The sequence below is a fragment of the Thamnophis sirtalis genome, unplaced genomic scaffold, assembly GCF_051295495.1.
Source record: "Thamnophis sirtalis isolate CommonGarterSnake01/CBP01778 unplaced genomic scaffold, rThaSir2_p1.2 scaffold_3, whole genome shotgun sequence".
In the NCBI taxonomy this organism is placed as follows: domain Eukaryota; kingdom Metazoa; phylum Chordata; class Lepidosauria; order Squamata; family Natricidae; genus Thamnophis; species Thamnophis sirtalis.
In genome coordinates this window covers 12,567,949-12,587,539 of record NW_028261383.1, presented here as the reverse complement: position 1 = coordinate 12,587,539, position 19,591 = coordinate 12,567,949, and the positions used below count along the sequence as shown (strand labels likewise).

The following is a 19,591-nucleotide window of genomic DNA, read 5'->3' as shown; positions in this document are numbered from 1 at the left end:
AAGACCCAGCATATAGTCATACTCCATTTTGCATCAAGGCTGCAGCTGTGGAGGTAGTCAGCAGTATTAAGTATCTGGGGGTGCAGATAACTAATAATCTGACTGGGTCTCATCGTACATTCTCTTTGGTGAAGTGTGCAAGCCAGTGTTTGCATTTCCTGTGTCAGATGAGGAGAGCACATCTTTCTGTCCTGGATACTCTTTACAGAGGCACGATTGAGAGTGTTATAAGAAACTGCATCACAGTTTGGTTTGGTGGCAGCAGAGCCTCAGATAGAAAGTCCATTCAGAGAGTGATGAGGACAGCGGAGAAGATCATAGAAAGCTCATTTCCTGTCATTCAGGATACTGCTTATAAGCGCTATGCACTTAGAGCTCAAAGCATTGTTAGAGACCCCACACACCCATTTCATGGTCTGTTTCTGTTTCTCCCCTCTGGGAGGAGGTTTTGAAATATTTCTAGCAGGACTACCCAGTTCTGTAACAGCTTTGTTCCCTATGTCACATTTTTCTTGTAAAATTGTCTTGTGAGATTTTTGCCATGTATATGTATACATTTGAACTAGACTATGATGTTCCTTTGTGTTGTATGTGTGTGTATCTGGATATAAGCATTTGTTGGATCATGTTTATGTAGTATATATTGGAGGTGGCTATCCTTTGAGAGCTGAATGGAATGAAATTTGATTTCAGCGTATGCTGATTAGTGTACATTTAAAGTGACAATAAAGTTTTTCTCCCATGCTATCCTACCCTACGCTACCCTACCCTACCCTACTGGATAACTTCTATCACATAGAAGTTGTGGGTTCTCCGTCACTGGAAGTTTCTAAGAAGAGATTAGATATCCATTTGTCTGGAATGTTATAGGGCAGTGATGGTGAACCTTTTCGGCACCAAGTGCCCAAACCGGAACACACATGCATGTGCACACACTGGAAACCTAAAGACTAGCTGAATGTGCCTGTTTTTTTGGCTGTTTAGGGGCCCATTTTCAGGCCATTTTTGTAATGGTCTCTGCGGATGCAAGCTGGTCTTCACAGGCACTGAAGCGCCATAAAACGGCCTGAAAACAATCCAGAAATGTCCTGGAAAATGGCTTGGTTTTCGCCCATGAAGACCAGCTGGTGCATGTGCATGTTGGAAACCAGACAAGCAGCTGGCAATGACGGGCGTGCCCACAGAGAGGGCTCTGTGTGCTATCTCTAGCACGTGTGCCAGAGATTCGCCATCATGGTTATAGGGTCTCCTGCTTGAGCAGGGAGTTAGACTAGAAGACCTCCAAAGTCTTCCAACTCTGTATTCCATTATTCTATATTATGTCAATCATCTTTATACCTTTATATCTTTGTCCTCAGGTTTCCACTCCCAGCTCCCCAAGAAATTGCTTCTCCCCCATTGCTAAATGCAGATATATTTGCTGCTGTCCGCCAGAAAACTTGAGACGGGGCAGGAGAAAGCTTTCATCTCCCTGCATTTTTCAATATTGGTCAAAAAATTTACTTCTACCTGTCTCTCACCTGTTTCCTCCTGGGAAGCCAAGACCATGGTCTCTTGCAAGCCCTCATGCTCCAGGTGACACTGATAATGATCCCTCTCCTTGGGGTCGATCTCAATGCTGAGCTGGACATTATAGGTCCCATCTGAGTTAGGCACAACGTTCCTTTGGAGGATCTCATACTGGCAGACTTCTCCATCCCTCCTCCAGGTGGCCTGGATCTCCTTGGGGTAGAATCCAAAGGCCTGGCAGATGAGGACCTCCAGGCTGTCATCCACCACCTTGTGGGTCACCTTCCCCACCGGAGGCTCTGCAGAAACAGCAACAACAGAGTTCCTGGGATTTCTAGAGTTTCTGTCAAGTGGTTTAATAAGTGGGAAGAAGACCTCCTTTGGCCATCCTCAACCCACTATTTCCTCTGATCTCCTGGACCCATGGGACCTTCAAAGATGGGGCAGTGAAGCTATACATTTATTTGGAGTAAAGTTCCTAGTCTGATCCAAATAATGCTAATGCTTGGTTTGGTTTGGTTAAATTTTGATTCAAACATTCCATGCTATCCCTAATGCAAATAAGGGCCAGATTCATCTTTTTGTTCTGCCTCAAATGCAGTTAAAATTTCTACTGTTTTGCAAGATTTTCTCAGGCAACCAGAACTGGATCTTTCAGCTTTGATCTCCTGCTCAGTTAGCTTTGAAGAACTTGTTTTGGGGAGCATAGAGGATTGCCTGTTGCCTATTGTCCTTCTGTAATCTGATACAACCAAACATTTTTCTGCCCAGTGCTTGGAGGATGGCTTGGCTGTGTAAAAAAGGGTAAAGGAGTCCCTGCAGATTTTAATCTGATAGTCATTGTTGCCTAAAGGAGTAGTGCTCACCACCCTTTCAAGGCCATTTAGCCAGTGCTGTCCGAAGACATTTCCACAATCATGTGACCAGCATGATGTCATGGAGCACTGTTACCTTCCCATCAAAGTGGTACCTATTTATCTACTCGCATTTGCAGGCTTTCGAACGGCTAGATGCACATGAGTTGGGACAAGTAATGGGAGCTCACCAGTGGTGGGATCCTACCGGTTTAACAACTGGTTCAGTGATTCTGCTGGGGAGGGAAACAGATGAGGTGCGGCAATCCACTCTGCCGCGTGACTCAGCTGAGAAGATATAGGTCAGTAAAGGGCAGGAGTGGGTGGGTGGGCCCACTTGATCATGGGAGCGAACTGGTTCTCTCCCAGCTGATTGTCAGAGCTACCAGTTCGCCCAAACCAGTCCAAGCTGGTAGAATCCCACCCCTGGAGCTCACCCTGACTCATGATGCTCGAGTCTCAAACCAAGGCTGTCAGCTTTCCAGCTGAGAAACCCAGCATCTTTAACCACTAAGTCACTGTGTCATCCTGTGCCATTGGCTGTGTAGGACAGAAATAATATAGGGAGAGAAGAGGGAACCTACAGAAAAAAAGGCTTTTGATACCATTGACCTTGGATGGTCTAGGGAGATTCTCAAACATCCAGGTCATGGTTGTTCCCAAAGGTGCTTTTCCAAGAGGCAACTGGACCTCCTGGTTTTTCTTTGAAGATGTTTGGCTTCTCATCCAAGATCCCTTGGATGAGAGGCGAAGCTGCTTCAGGGACTGGGAGTGGGGGCCACTGGTTTGCCTTCTTTCTTGAAGCCCATTTCCAAGCAGTGTTGATTGGCAATGAGAGGTCTGACCCTTGCCTTGTGTGGTCCTTCAAAGGTCAATGCTTTCCCTGCTTCTGTTTGACATCTAAATGAAACCGCTGGGAGAGATGATCTTTGGGATGCGCCTGGAGCTTTTTGAGTTCTGGATGGGGAGCGATAGTAAAACTGGATCCTGACAAAATGGTGTGGATTTGTGTCCATGGCTTCTTGGTTTTTGGAGAAGTACCATCTTCGATCATGGATGGGCTTTCACTGTCCCAGACAGATCCAGTGCATAATCTGGGGATTCTCCTGGACTCATGACTCCTGCCTGAGAAACACGGAGTCATTGTTGCCAGGAGGATCCTTGCACAACTGTGTGTTGTGCACCATTTATGTCCTTTCCTGGACAAACAGGTTCTTCTCGCAGTCATCCATTCCCTTTGATTCTGTTGTTACCACCACCACAGGGTGGGATGGGATTAAACATTTTTAACTGTGGATGTTTAATGTTCTACAACACCCAGAATCACTACTGTGTATGTGTTTGTTTGGTGGCTATATAAAGTTAATACATTATTCTAAATACATAACAAACAAACAAATAAATAATATTGCACAGTGGAAACCCTCCCTCACCACTACTTACCTATTGTCTCTAGAACCTTCTTTCTATACAACAGGTATGTCTGCAACCACTCAATGCAGGTTTTCTCCAGGAAGGCTTTCATTTTCTCCGACCACTCTGGATTCTCCTCCCACTTCTTCTTGACCTTCTGGGCCTGGGGCTGAGCTGTCACCCATCTGAGGGTCTCCTTATCGAAGCTGATGAAGTCCCTCCCATCATAGCCATAGTGCAAAAAGCCTCCTTTGCTCCTGTCTTCTCTGAACTCACAGCCCAAAACCACCTGCCAGGTGTGAAGCCCTGAAAGAGACCAGGAAGAGGTGAATTAGAATGGACCAGAATCCCTCTCCCTACACACAAGTAACATCTACCTGTGTTCCAGAAACCTAAAGTCCTTTTACCTGGTGTGTGGGCTCAATGAACCACACCAGATAGGCGGCAAGAAAAAAAGGCTTTTATTTGTAAATAAAAGATTACCAGGAAGCAAGTTCCAAAATAGGTATAACCTGCTTAGAGTAAACCCCTTTTTATACCATTTGAAAAGCATCCATTTGCATGAAGCAATTACAGACCAATCATTAAGGGTCAACCATCCGACTAACAGACTCAATAAAAAGAGATCTTCAAGCACTTTAAAATCCCCAAAGCAAAACTTTATTGAGTACAGAAGAAAGCAAAACCAACTCTAAATTTTCCTGCACAAACATGCATAATTAAAATGAGTTTCATCCCCTCCTCCCATGGAATAGGTCACATGGTCCAATTAGGAATCAGCCAGTTGTTTTGATAATAGTCTATGTCTTGGGCAACACCTGCAGAAGTGTCCTTGGCTCTCACGGTTGAAGATTGTATCCCCATCTACAATCTTACATCTACAATTGGCATCTCACCCTTCTCTTCCCCTTCAGTTCTTTGGCAACTTGAAAAGCAATCATAGTCACAAGTAGCTTAAGCATTTTTCAGTCTTAACTTTAAGAAAAACATTGGACATACCTCTTCAATAGTCATAACAACACAGTTCAGTTAAAGGTTACAAGGTATGGAAAGATTTTATATTATCAATAACATTCCTCATCACTAAAAACATCCCTAAGCAATTTGGTACCTGGAGTCAAGGTTACGATGGATGAACCCAACCCAGCAAGCACCGTTGAGATGATTTGATCTCTTAATGCAAAACTTTATTGAGTACATCATTTCAGCACAGAATGAAAGTAGAACCAACTCTGGCTAATTCCCAGGTAATTCAATATAATTGAAGTTTGGAATCCTGCCTCCCTCCTATTAATGCCTGTGTCAGCGTTCCAAGTATCATGCAGAATTAAATCAGAGTCCAAGGCAAAACTATCCTTAAAGTTCCAATTTAATAAATCAGACATCTTGGTACATCTGTGAAATCCCAAATCTGAAACTTCCTGGGATTCCACCCAGTTGAAAGTTCATGATCTGTTCCCCACACCCATAAACCCATCACATGGTCCAATCTTCTTCACCTACACTGGCATCTCCACCCAGCTGGTTCCGGTCAGGTGCAGAGGTGCAGAGACAAAATATGACCTTGGGCTTCTAGAAAAGAATGACAACAACACATTCCACAATTCTACTCCTTTCTATTCCCCCCTCCCAACCACTACACTAATGAAACAGCATAATGAAATAAGAGACAGTGTGGCAGGCCAAAGATCCTAAAAGGGATATAACTGCAGGCCTGACAGTCGGTCTCATTGTCCAATTGAGTGTCACAATATTGTTATGAGAAGATGTCTTGAAAATCTGGCCAACACCTGCTGCAGTGACCTTGGTTCTTATGGGCTGATGTTTAAAACTCACATTCCATTTCCCTCTTCCCTCCCCCCCTCCCAGATTGTTGGCAAGCTGAGAAGCAGTAAAAAAGAAAGCAGCATGAGTACACTTGACGCCAGGTTCTTGTCCATCACCTTAATAGTCTGGTATTCCTGAGCAGGAAGACAGAAGATCTGTTGCTGTCATCCCTCCTAGCAAAACAATTTAATTCCATACCAATAGATACAAGACCTTATGACCATTTCTATGTGCCAAATAATAATAGGTCAATGCACAAATAACAAATTATCAATACATACATAAAGCTGAGTTAAGGCTAAATGGACTATCTTATCTCCTTGGTAGCAAAACCTGGTTTCTCTTTCTCCTTTTCATTCCACAAGGAGCAAAGTCTAGTCAGGTGATCCAATTAAACTTTGGGGTGGAGCAAGGCATATAAAGCGTAAGGGAGGAGAAGAAAGAGGGAGAAAAATGTGCGTGGTGTATTTGGTGTGTGTATTTTTCTTTTTAAGGAAACAAAATACACTTTTGGAAGCCAAAGATGTCACTGGCTCTGCTCACCTCCACCATGATGGTCCCGTTGTGATAACTGCTCCAGGTCAGCACCAAAGACCCACTCAGGGGCCAAAAACATCTCCTTCTCGGCCTCCTCCATCCAGGGCACCAGAGGCTCCATCTTCCTGGTGAGGCTGTCAAAGCGAGCAATGGGCTGGTCATCCAAGTAGCCCCTAAGGAAGAACTGGGGCAGCCCCTGGCTGGGCTCTGGCAGTTGCCAGTAGAAGTAGCCCAGGGAGTGCGAGGGAGAGCCTGGAGAAGGTAGAAGGAGAGGAGGAGAATTTGAGGGTCTGCACTGCAGCTCTATCCCCACCAACATCTTAATGTTATCTAGCTACCTCCATCCCAGAAGTGGTCTACTACCTCTTTTTTCAGCTCTGCTTGGGAAGGTCCAGCAGCCCTCGGCTGACCTGGGAAACAGCTGGACAGGCCCACAACTGCCTAGGTGGCTGGCACAGCTCCTGTGGGCCTGTCCAACCCCTTTTGCCAAAGGCAGGGAGAATCAATGGGACCCTATTTGGAAGGAGGTTAACAAGTGAGTTGGAAACATGGCTGCTCCCCAGAGAGGCAACATTTGGAGGCCAGCGTGAGGTCTGCTGGCAGGGAGCTGGGCAGGACCACATGAGAGCGAGGAGGAGGAGGGGGAAGAGGAGCTGGAGGAGGAGCAGGAAAGGGGGGAGGAAGGGATAAGAGGAGGAGCAATAGCAATAGCAGTTAGACTTATATACCGCTTCATAGGGCTTTTAGCCCTCTCTAAGCGGTTTATAGAGTCAGCATATCGCTCCCACAGTCTGGGTCCTCATTTTACCCACCTCGGAAGGATGGAAGGCTGAGTCAACCCTGAGCAGGTGAGATTTGAACCTCCGAACTGCAGATAACAGTCAGCTGAAGTGGCTGTAGTACAGCACTCTAACCACTGCGCCACCTCGGCTCTTTACCCGGAGCAGGAAAAGCAAGAGGAGAAAGAGTAGGAAGGGGGAGGGAGGAGCAGGAGGAGAAAGAGGGGGAAGAAGGAGAAGAGGAGCAGGAGGAGGGGAAGAGGAGGAGGAGGAAGGGGGAGGAGCAGGAGCAGGAGCAGAAAGAGGAGGAGGGGGAAGAAGGAAAAGAGCAGGAGGAGAAGCAGGAGCAGGGAAGGATGAAGAGGAGCAGGGAGGAGAGGACGAGGAAGAGGAGCAGGAAGGGGGAGGAGGAGGGGAAAGGAGAGGAAGAAGGAGAAGAGGAGCAGGTGGAGGATGAAGAGGAGCAGGAAGGGGGAGGAGCAGGAGGAAGAGGAGGGGAAGAGGAGAAGGGGGAGGGGGGATGAAGAGGAGGAGCAGGAAGACCGTGAAGGGCGGGGAGAAGGAGGAGGAGGAAGGCAACCTATCTGAACTCTGAATGGCTTTTCCCCCCACCTTTCACGCTCTATTTTCTCATTAATGCGAATGGAAATTGATTACAAATCGAACACCAAAGTGTTTAAAGAAGGTTCCGCGTAGCGCGAAGGAAGGAAGCCGTTTCCTTCTGGGAAAGGAGCTGGGGAAGGAGGGGGAGAAAGACCCAACCAAGGATAATGGCTCTTCCCCCCCCCCCTTCTTCACTCCCAGAAACTCACCGCAAAAGCCCCCCGGCAGGAAAGTCACCAGCGCCGCCACGAGGGACAGGAGGGGCCCCGGGTGCAGCGGCATCGCCCCTCCGCCCCCCCAACAGGGAGGCCTTTTGCACCTGCGGCCGGAGCCACCAGTTTGCATCCAGCGACTGAAAGGATCGCCAAAGACGTCAGGTGAGGTCCAAAGTTTGCGGAAGAGAAAACAGCGCCGCCCTTTTCTCGTCTTCCGGAGCCCTGGAGGAGGGACGCCCGGGGTGAGGATAAGATCCTCCGAGGAGGAAAAAAAGTCTTGCCACCTCTCCAATCTTTTCCGAGGGGAGGGAGTAAGTAAGTAAGTGTTTGTGTGTGTGTGCGTGTGTCTGTGTGTTTCACCCTCTTTTGTAGCTTCAGTTTTCAGCTCCGTTGGGTCATGGATTTATAACCAGAGAAAGGACTGAAGAAAGGCAGGGAAAGTGAGAGGATGCTGCGGGCATCCCTCCCGCCCGACGCCACCAAAGGCTGAAGATTCCATAGGGACCCAAACTCCCAGCAGACCACTTTCACTCGCTGTCTTCGGGATCGAGGCTCGCTTTCTCGGTGCCCCAACAGCCAGCCCGCTGCCTCTCCCTTCTAGACCGCGCTACGGACTTCCCAACGCCACAGAGGAAGGAGCGGGAGCCTTGGCGTCCTTGCCGCCCTTCACTTACACCCACTCCGCCCTTCACGTCCCACCTCGATTCTCGGGCCGCAGCTCGGTTTGTGCGAGCGGTTCCTGGCCACAGCGTTCTCCGGACGGGAACAGAGGAAAGGCCCCCTTTCTCTCCGGGGAGATAAACGAGGCTGACCCCCTCTGCTGAATAGAGGCCAAACCTAAGCACAGTACACAAAATTGTCTGCTACAACGTCCTACCTTTCAATGACTTCTTCAGCTTCAACCTCAATAACACTCGGGCAAATAATAGATACAAACTGAAAGTAAACTCTCCAGGGCAGCCATGCATGCATGTGCTTTCTCTTCATCCTGCCCCCCTCTTTTTTTAGTGATTTGGGTATTTCTCTTTGTGGTTGCAGTCTCTGAGGTTGGCACAGCAACAACAGATGTGAAATTGTGCTGGTGTGTAAATCAGGGGGAAAGAAAAATGGTGCCCCAGACAACGTATGAAACAATGGACACCAGGAGGCCCCTCCCCCAATCCTGCAAAAAATAAATCCATCAAAGAGAGAGTTTGTCTAGATTTGATTCTTCCTGCCATAAGGACCTTTCCGTTCCTTGGGGCTCTTCCAACTTCCAGGCGCAGGGATTTCCGGGTGGTGAGGTGGGCGTGGGGGACAGAGAGACCCTTGAAGAAGGTGGCAAAATATCTACATAAAGAATCTAGACCAGGGAATCAAATTTGCAGATGACACAAAGCTGGCAAGAATACTCAAACACTGCAGAAGATAGGAGTGTCTGCAAGATTCACAAGACCTTACAGACCTGAACACTGGGCTATCTAAGAAAATGAAATTCAACGTGGAGAAAAGTAAAGCCTCTACCGAATGCACAGGAACAGATTAGGTGAAACGTGGCTCAGTAGCAGTAACTGAGAGAGGGATCTTGGAATCCTAGTGGACAATCACTTAAACATGAGTCAGCAGCCAAAAGAGTCAAAGCAACCCTCAGTTGCATTAACAGGGATAGAATCACAATCACATGGAGCTTAGCACCACTTTATAAGGCTTTGGTAAGACCACACCTGGAATAAGTCTGCAGAGATTCATCAGCCATCCAGGCCATGGTTGTCCCAACGGTGCTTTTTTCAAGAGGCAACTGGAATTTCTTGGTTTTTTTTCCTTTGAAAATGTTTTGCTTCTCGTAGATGAGAATCTCTACAGACTTTTCGCTGTGCAACTTGGGATGAAGACCTTTCGAAAGGTGTGGGAGTATGAACGGATTTCCAGGAAAAAAAATTGCAGACTACAGGAACCATTTGCCCCACTCGGGTCTGGAGGTTGGTTGGGCTGAGCGAGAAGGTCTCCCGGGGAACTTCCATGGCTAAGGAAGGACTTGTTCGTGGATCTTTCTACTTCCAGGCTGAGGGTTTAACCGCAATGGGTCTCTTCACCCTTCTTTCTCCTTGTCCAACTCAGCATGTCATGCAATCCCAGCCTGTTTGGCTAGTTTATATTTCTTTGAATGCTCTTAGGAAACAGGCTAACGGTACTCAAGGTAAGTACTTAAACAACCTAAGTGCTTAAAATACAATACAATAGCAGAGTTGGAAGGGACCTGGGAGGTCTTCTAGTCCAACCCCCTGCATAGGCAGGAAACCCTATACCATTTCAGACAAATGGCTAACCAACATCTTCTTAAAGACTTCCAGTGTTGGAGCATTCACAACTTCTGGAGGCAATTTCTGTTCCATTGATTAATTGTTCTAACTGTTGGGAAATTTCTCCTTAATTCCAAATTGCTTCTCTCCTTGATTAGTTTCCACCCATTGCTTCTTGTTCTACCCTCAGGTACCTTGGAGAATAGTTTGACTCCCTCTTCTTTGTGGAAACCCCTGAGATATTGGAACACTGCTATCATATCTCCCCTAGTCCTTCTTTTCATTAAACTAGACATACCCAGTTCCTGCAACTGTTCCTCATATGTTTTAGCCTCCAGTCCCCTAATCACCTTTGTTGTTCTTCTCTGCACTCTTTCCAGAGTCTCCACATCTTTTCTACATCGTGGAGACCAAAACTGAATGCAGAATTCCAAGTGTGGCCTTACCAAGGGATTATAAAGTGGTATTAACACTTCACGTGATTTTGATTCTATCCCACTGTTTACGCAGCCTAGAACTGTGTTGCCTTTTTTGGCAGCTGCTGTTGGCTTTTTTGGCAGAAAATAGAATAGAAACCTTTATAAAAGAAAAAAAGTGTGGAAAGGACCAGATCAGGAGAAGAAAAGATTAGACTCACAACAGTTTATTTAGTGACTGTTCAAAGTTACAACGGCACTGAAAAAACTGACTTATGACCATTTTTCACACTTACGACCCTTGCCGCCTCGGTACAGTCACATGAGCAAAATTCAGGCACTTGGCAACCGATTCATATTTATGACGGTTGCAGTGTTCCAGAGTCATGTGATCCCCTTTTGCGATCTTCGTACAAGCCAAGCCAGATTATCTTAACAACCACGCTACCAACTTAACGGCTGCAGTGATTCGCGTAAGAAATGGGGCCAGAAAGGTCATAAAATGGAGCAAAACTCATTTAAACACATTTCTCATTTAGCAACATAAACGTTGGGCTCTTGTGGTTGTAGGTCGACGACCACCTGTGCAATAGTGTGAAAAATGCATCATTCTGTAAAGGCGTTTGATAACTTCAGAAAACTCAGTTAAAATCCCTATTTCCTACTGATAGAATCCCTGAGGATGTTTCCAGAGAAAATGAGAAATCAAACTGTACTGGGACCTGAAAAGTAACGGGAGCTCACTCCATTGCACGGCACTAGGGATTCGAACCGCTGAACTGCCGACCTTCTGATTGACAAGCTCTTGGGCCTGCTGCTCTTTTTGCGGCTGGCACTAAGAGAAGGGGTGCAGTAGCTAGAGTTCGTTCTGCATGGATGGCAGGTGCACGTGGGGTGCTTGGGGCATTTCCCCCCCTCCCCCCTAGGAAAGGGTGGGGACTGGCATTTAAATACTTTAGGGGAGGGCGTATTTTCAGGGGAGGGCTTATTTTAGTGCCTGAGCTCAAAAGCCCGATTGGGCTTATTATACTGGAAGGTCTTATTTTTGGGAAAATAGGGTAGTACAATATTACCAGAGAAGCAGCTACGCAAGATTAGCTTAAAAACTCTTAATGCCTTTTTGACAATGTTGTTTCAGTGTGCCAGGGGTGGGTTCCTGCCAGTTCTAAGCTCTTCTATAGAAGAGGTTCCACAATTCTACAGTGCCGTTTAGAACCGGTTCCAGCTCCCTCCCCCTGCCCGTCCGCACATCATCAAGAGGAAGCGCGAGAGGAAAACGCCCCCAGCTGAGAGGAATAGGATATATAATATATTAGTACAGATGGATTCCGAAACAGAATTAGTTAAAGATTGTATGATAAAGTGAGCTCAAAATATTGAAGAATCAATAATGTTGGAGACATGGGAAAGAATTTGGGTATGAAATGTGAAATTTACACAAGCCCAAAATCTGAGAGAAAATTTTTACAAGATGTTCTATAGATGGCATTTAGATCCTAAAAAGCTGGCTTCTATGTATCCGAAGTTACAACCCAAATGCTGGAGATGTGGTTCTCTCAATGCTACATATTTCCATATGTGGTGGACTTGTCTAAAGGTTAAGGCATTTTGGATAAAAATATGGTGGATTATACAAAATATTCTTTAAAAAAGGATAAAGTTTACTCCTCAGTTATTTTTGTTAGGTATAATTACTGACTATACAGCAGTAGAGATTAACTTGACTTTGCACTTAATAATGGCAGCAAGACTGTTGGTGGCGCAATACTGGAAGAAGGAAGACTTGCCTACAATCCAAGAATGGACATTGAAAGTCACAAATTTAGCCGAGATGGCTAAAATATCTGCATATCTTAAAGACCACTCAAATGAGAGATATAAACGAGACTGGAAAAAATGGATTGATTATATACAAAATAAATATGGGACTAAGAAATTCCAGATAGCCTATGCTTAAGATCAGGAATGATTTAAATTGTTTAAAGTTAGTTTATCAAGGAGGAGCTAAGTTCAATGTAAAGAGGTTATTAATTTCTTATTCCTTCCCCCACCCCCAATATATCTTAGACTGTGTTTGTTAAAAATCTATACCATGTACGGGTTCTGGGAAGCTGGGGGGGGGTAGGTTGTGGGGGGTCGGGGGTCGGGTGGGGGAGAGGGATATATCAGGTTAGATGAGATGTGTTAGATTTCAATGTAATTTGACATCACATGTATACTGTTTCTTTTTTTTCTTTCTTTATTTTATATTCCTACTACTATTACTATTATTACTTTTTCTTTAAAAATAGGATAGGCTAAGCATATTGACATGTAGCGGAAATACACCAAGGAGAGGAGGAGTGGGAAAGGAGAAAGATGGGCAGAGAGGGATGGGAGAGAGGGGGGGGGGAAGATGAGAAGGATGGGGGGGGGAAGTGGATTGTGGAGAGAGGAGTGGTAGAGGGGGAGGGGAAGTAGAGTAGAGGGGGATGATGGAGGGAAGATAGAAAGTTGGAGGGTGGTAGAAGAAAGAGGTGTATGGAGAGCAGAAGAGCTATAATGGGTTTCTATTTTGGGGGGCATTGTTGACAAGAGGAACTGATGTAATTATTATTTAATACTATATGATATGTGCTATGTATAGTATACATGTGAGTGTGTGTTATGAAAAGAAAATAAAATATTTCAAAAAAAAAAAAGAGGAAGAGCGAGAGGAGGAATTCTGGGAGATGAAGTCCACAAGTCTTAAAGCTGTCAAGTTTGAACACCCCTGGGTTTTTTTCCTCTAAAGGGTTAGGGGTGCAAGGGTCTTGTAACTTGATAGCTTTAAGCCTTGCATGCTTCAAATGCCAGACTTCCTGAGCCAACATTTTGGTTGCTAAGCAAGAGCGTTGTTAAGTGAGTTTCACTACATTTTACAAGTTGGGCACGCCCACCCAATCACATGGCTGGAAAGCCACTCCCACAAAGGCCACACCTACAGAAGAGGTTCTAAAATTTTTTGAAACCCACTACTGCCGTGGGCTCTGGCACTAAGAGCTTTAGAAATGACTACTTCAAGGTCCTGGATATAGTGCAGGTCATCTACAAGATCTTGTCCATCTAGCTTGTATTTTATGTTCTGATTTTTTTGGGCCAATGTGTAAGACAGAGCATTTGCTGGTTGAGATTTGAACTTGCCACCTGTTTGACCAATCTGACAGGCAGTCAAGGTCTCTTTGAAGGATGGTAGCATTGTTGTTGGTGTTGAATAGTTTTACATCATCAGCAAAGAGAACTCAGTTGCTTTTGGTATGATCGCAAAGGTCATTTAGGTAAAGTGTTAGGCAAGCTCCCCGTTGGGAGAGCGAGTGTATTCAGAGAAGCATTGTGAGAGTTGTGTTGGAGAACACACAAACCAGCATACAGAGACACTGCAGTTTAAATAGGCTTTTACTTTTGTGGAAATAGAGGTATCAGAGTCCATCAAACAGCCCAAGTCATACACGGATAAGACAGTCAGTCATCAACATCTTTCAGTTAAGGGATAATCCAAATAACATAGTCCATAATCATAAACAGTCCGGTACACAAAGTTTGCTAACAGTTGCAAAACTTACAATAGCTCACCGCACTTCTAACAGCCAGCTTCCCAACACTCAGATCAGATCAGCATCTAACAGTGATTCTGGCTCCATCTTATGGCCAATTGAGGAAGCAGCAGCTAATCACATTTACAGCATGATTTAAAGAAACAGGTACAGCATTGTTATATGATTTATATATTGCCAACCTAAACGTTAGCTTATATTCCTAACATAAAGTATAAATAATGTTGGTCCTAAAAGGCTGCCTTGGGGAACACCACTGTTAACAGGGGTAGGATTTAGTAGAGCGCTTCCTATTTTGACCACTTATTGCCTCTTCAACAGGAAGACAGCTATCCATTTATGTAGGAGCCCAGAAATGCCATAAGAGTTTAGTTTCAGAAGCAGTTTGCTGTGTACCACTGAATCAAAGAAGTCTATGTAAATTGCATCTATTGCTGCTTGTATGCAGGCTGGGATAAGATGGTACAGTAAGGGAGCCTCTACAATGGGGTGGTGGTGGTTAGGGAAGGGTTTGCATGGCCTCCAATAGGACTCTGAATACAATTCGAAGTGCTTCTTGGAACTTACAAAGCCTTGGAGAGGCTGGATCAAGATGGCCCACAGGGCCACCCCTCCATGGGCTCCAGTTGGATTTTCTGCTTATGAGTACAGGAGGGGAGGGATGGGGGCAGAGGGACAGAAGTGGTGGTTTTCCTCAACCCTCTGACAAAATCCCCCCAAGACTTGGTTAGCCCCTCCAGACATTTTCCAAGAAGCTGTTCAAACCTACAGTTGCTATTCTCAGAAGCTCTGGAGATGAACATCTGCAGTTTCTCTTCATCTGTTGCGCCTTTCATGGCTGTTCAGGAGCCTCACTTGGTGATTTCACCTTCTGTGGTTGCTGAACCCTCCAAGAGCTGCTGGGAAAAAGAGAGAAGGCAACCCAAGACACGGAGTGCTTGAAGTGAAGGACTCACAGACATTTTCTATTCGTTCTCCAGCATTGAAATAATCTTTCTCCTCCTCCTCCAATTTTAGTTTAAGTTGCATCTGCCGACAGCCATCCTGTAGCCTATTTAGTCCCTACTGGCTAGGGAGGATCCCTTAGAATAGGGGTCTCCAACCTTGGCAACTTTAAACCTGGCGCACTTCAAGCTGCCTGGGGAATTCTGGGAGTTGAAGTCCGCCAGGTTTAAAGTTGCCAAAGTTGGAGACCCCTGCCTTAGAAGATCTGTTAGGCTGCTATGAGGATTACTGGTACTCAGCCACATTGTTGCTGAGGTCACTGGTGGTTCACGAGAAAAGTTTGGTGGTCCACAGAAAAAATCGGGACATTATTTGCTTTTTTAATGTTTTATTAGTCATAAAAATAATATTTTAAGAAATTCTTATATTCTATAAAAATAATTATTTTACAAAGGAACAGCTTAAAAAAAAATTCATATTAAAGGTTGGCGACCGCTGGTCTGGATGGATTTGAGCTGGTGACATTTGCGGAAGTGGTTCGGGGCCTCTGAGCTATCACCTCAGCCATCTGTTTATTGGATCCAATACCCTCCTGGGTTGTAAAAGCAGCCAGGGAGGCGAATCTGTGGACGGGTCTGTGTCAAAATGTTGGCCTCTCTGACAGAGTGGATGTTGCCCCCATCTCCGACCAGTTTACAATAAGTCCCGACCCATCTCTAACCTTCCCTTTTGGGGAAGGAGGTTGAGAAGATAGTTTGATGAAAATCTGAGAGGGAATGACTTAGCTAGAACTATTTAAGTCTGGTTTCATGACAGACTCTTAGTATTGAGACAGGCTTGGTCACACCTGTGGAAGAGCTGAGATGGGCAGCAGTGAGGCACCCATCCTGTTCTCCGAGACCTCTTAGCAGCTTTTGGGATACATTCTTTATTCTTCACCCAAGAGGGATGACAGCAAGCTGTTTGGTGGATGGCAATAAAGGCCCCACCATCCAGTATAGGTTATACATTACAATCAGGCGGTTGGCCTCTATATTGCTTGCTTGCTATCGGCTGCTATAGTAATGGGGAGGGAGGGGGGTCATGGTATTTGGGAATCTTGCTGGTGGAGACATCTCGGAAGAGGGAGTTATGTCCTCACCATCTTCTGTGCATGCTGAAGGCTCGTGTTTGGGTTTGGTCAAGGCCAACCATCTCTGCATACTACCTGGATGAGGCCACCTGGAGATGCACCCCACATGACACCCTTGGGGGTTGGAGACTGGACATTGGGCCGGGGTAACTGGGAGGAAGGATTTGGATAAATGTTTGATATGTACAAGTTTGCACCTTTTTGCCTCAGATCTTGCCTCACTTTCACTGCTTTCACTTCATATCCAGTAAAAGTACTTTTTCTCTAAATCAATGGCGTTGCGGGTTTACTTTCTTGGATTTTGAAGGAGGCACACCTGACACAGGCCCTCCTAGGGAACTTCCTTCCTTGCCGGGACCTTTAAGTTTTCTCAGAATTATCTAAGAAGACTTCTTGGAATATATGCCTGAACTGACTTCCCTGGGTAAATTATTTTGAAGACTGGGCAATGAAGTGTGAGAACATTCATAACTCTTAAAGAAGACCAAAGGAGACAGGGTGAGGCTTTTCAGTCCAATTGGGAAGTTTAAAACACAACAAAAATCTTAACAATAAAAAACAGTTAAAACACCACTCTCCCTAATAAAACCTATGACACCAGGCTACTATTAATTGTTGCAAATTAGCAACAACAACATATAACTAAACAAACAAACAAAAAACCCTGAATGTTTTTTCTGTTGTTATGTTTAACTGATGAAAAACAATCTTTCATTAGGCACCTTGTTATATGGCCTTTAAAAACCCAGAATAAACCATTTTGTTTACTAAAACAGGGTGGTTTTTTTGCCTGAATCTTCTTGCTATGACCACTCGAAGTCAATTGTAAACGTTTTCTTGCAATAGAGCTTTAAGCAGTTTATGTGTATGGCAAGGGTGGGTTCCAGCAGTTACCGTATTTTTCGGATTATAAGACACACCTTTTCCCCTCAAAAAAGAGGCTGAAAATCTGGGTGTGTCTTATATACTGAATACAGCATTTTTTGTCTCCCCAAACCCCACCTCCTTTGCAGAAATGGCTGTGCAGAGCCTTTAGGAGTCTTATAGAGTACTCCAGATAGCTGGGGAGGGCAGAAATGAGTGAAAAACAGGCTCAATTTTGCCCCCCCCCCAGTCCCCAGGAGCACTCTACAAGCCTCCTAAAGGCTATTCATGCCACTTTTTGAAAAACAATAGGCCAATTTTTGTGAAAAAGGGGCTGTTTTGGGGAGGTTTGCAGAGTGAAAAACTTTTTTAAATTTGCCACTTCAAAATCTTGGTGTGTCTTATACTCCAGTGCGTTCTTATACTCCGAAAAATACGGTACTACTGCTGGTTTACTCATGGGCACACATGCGTGCTTGATGCTCACAGTGCAGTGCAATAAAAACTGTTCTGCATATGCGCAGAAGCAAAAAACAACCGGAGAACTGGTTCAGGGGCGTGGCAGGCCTGGGTCGCTGCTGGTTCCAGTGACCCAGGCTGCCAAACCACTTTGGCCGAACCGGTAGGAACCCACCACTGGTGTATGGGGGAGGAGAGTGAGGATTGGTAGTGAATGCAACTTACAATAGCTATAGCATTCCCACTTAGACTTATATACTGCTTCACAGTACTTTTTACAGCCCTCTCTAAGTGGTTTACAGAGTCGGCCTATTTGAGTCCTCATTTTACCAATCTCAGAAGGATGAAAGGCTGAGTCGACCGTGAGCCGTTCATGATCGAACTGCTGGCAGTCGGCAGAATTAGCCTGCATTCTAACCATGGTGCCCCCATGGCTCTTGAAATACAAACCAGAATGGTTGAATAAAGAACTCTCTGTTAAAGACAAAAAGATAAGTATAAAAAATAGAGAGAGGGGCTTATAGCTAAGACAGAATACCAACAGAAATGCAAATATGAAATCAGGAAAGCTAAGGCTCAGAATGAAGTAAGACTTGCAACAAATGTCAAAAATAATAATAACATGTAAAAAAATAAGAAAACAGGAAAATCAAGCAACTGATCTGCAAACACCTAGAAACAATCAAACATAACACCAGAAGTCAACATGGGTGTGTCAAAAAGAAATGATGCTAAACAAATCTTATTTCATTCTTTGACAAAGTGACTACATTAGTGGACCAGTGAAATGCTGTGGAAATAGTATACTTAGATGTCAGTAAGACGGTTGACAAAGTAGACTGGAGTCTATTTCTTAGTAAATTAGAAAAATGTGGGATAGGTATTGAATTGAATTGATTGTATTTCTATGCCGCCCTATTCCCAGGTAGCATCAACGCCAGATGTATTTATAACATCTGGTGTTGAAGACCATTTGTCTGAAGAAAGTATGAACTTGGGAGAGCCAGGATGTCCTCTAAATGAAGTCCCAGCATGGTGGGGAGGGGCTTCCTCTGCTCAGCACCTTCTACATCAGGGGACTCAGCATTTGTGGAAGAAGCCCTGGAGAGCAGCCTCCAATCTAATCAGAAGCATGTTTCTCTCTCCTCTTTTGGCTGGAGAATGGCTAGTTCCAGCAGGGACCATCCTCCTCATTCTGCTGCTGCTTCTGATGATGCTCTTCCCAAGCTGCAAGTGAAGGGGAAATGCCTTGCGCTGATGGCAGGGCCTCCCTGATGGTGGCAGCCAGGACTCCTGCGGTTGCTTGAAGTTAGTAGCCCTCTTCTCCTCGGAGGAATTGTGTAGGAACTGAATGTGGCTTTCTTCTAACAGATCCCACAGTCACTTTCTCTGCTTTGGAACCCCCTTTTGACTCTGTTGCTTCTGCTTTGTCCAGGGTCTCCAATTCACCCGCCCAGGACATTGACCTTCTGAGCGGCTGCTGCTTCCCTTCTCGCCTGCGCAAGGTTGACCCAGAGTCTTCAAGAACCCTCTGGGGGCTCCACTCTCCATAGGATTCTGTGCCCTGCAAAGAGAGAAAAAGGAAGGCATCAGAACTATACTTTGTACTAGCAATGTTTTCTCCCCTTCTCCACTTAGAATCATAGAATCATGGGACTGGAAGGGACCTTGAAGGTTTTCTAGTCCAACCCCCTGTTCAAGGCAAGAGTCCTTATGAGCTCTGTTATTCCCACCACAACCCTGGCAGGTAGGAGGGCAAGCAGCCAAAGAGGCTTGACAGAAACAGCTCCTGGTGTACGTGGGTGTGTGCTGGTCCTCATTTCTCTCTCAAACTTCCTTCCTTCCTCTGTATCTACCTACCTACCCATCTATCTACAGACCTGCCTGCCTGTCTCTGTCTGTCTGTCTGTCTGTGTCTATGTCTCTCTATCTGTCTATATCTATCTATCTATCTATCTATCTATCTATCTATCTATCTATCTATCTATCTATCTATCATCTATCTATCTATCTATCTATCTATCTATCATCTATCTATCTATCTATCTATCTATCTATCTATCTATCTATCTATCTATCTATATCTATCAGTACATCTGTCTGTATCCATCCATCCATCCATTAACTACCTACCTACCTTCCTCTATATGATCTATATCAGTGGTAGTCAACCTGGTCCCTACCGCC

The 19,591-nt window shown here is 45.2% G+C and overlaps 3 protein-coding genes across 4 annotated transcripts in view; 1 reads left to right on the top strand and 2 right to left on the bottom strand.

Annotated features, from left to right (window-relative positions):
- LOC106552817 (uncharacterized) overlaps positions 1–7,884 on the bottom strand; it is a 33,557-nt gene extending 25,673 nt beyond the window's left edge. The window contains exons 1-4 of the mRNA XM_087711125.1: positions 7,732–7,884; positions 6,147–6,392; positions 3,807–4,082; positions 1,521–1,808 (exon numbers count right to left, since the gene is read on the bottom strand). Of these exons, the coding sequence (XP_087567251.1) occupies positions 1,521–1,808; positions 3,807–4,082; positions 6,147–6,392; positions 7,732–7,867 (946 nt within the window). The 5' untranslated portion in view covers positions 7,868–7,884. The remainder of the gene's footprint in view (positions 1–1,520; positions 1,809–3,806; positions 4,083–6,146; positions 6,393–7,731) is intronic.
- LOC106552957 (major histocompatibility complex class I-related protein 1-like) overlaps positions 1–19,591 on the top strand; it is a 554,120-nt gene that overhangs the window by 183,798 nt on the left and 350,731 nt on the right. The gene's annotated exons all lie outside the window — the stretch shown is intronic.
- The window catches only part of LOC106541424 (major histocompatibility complex class I-related protein 1-like), a 201,545-nt gene that overhangs the window by 119,807 nt on the left and 62,147 nt on the right, over positions 1–19,591 (bottom strand). The window lies entirely within an intron of this gene.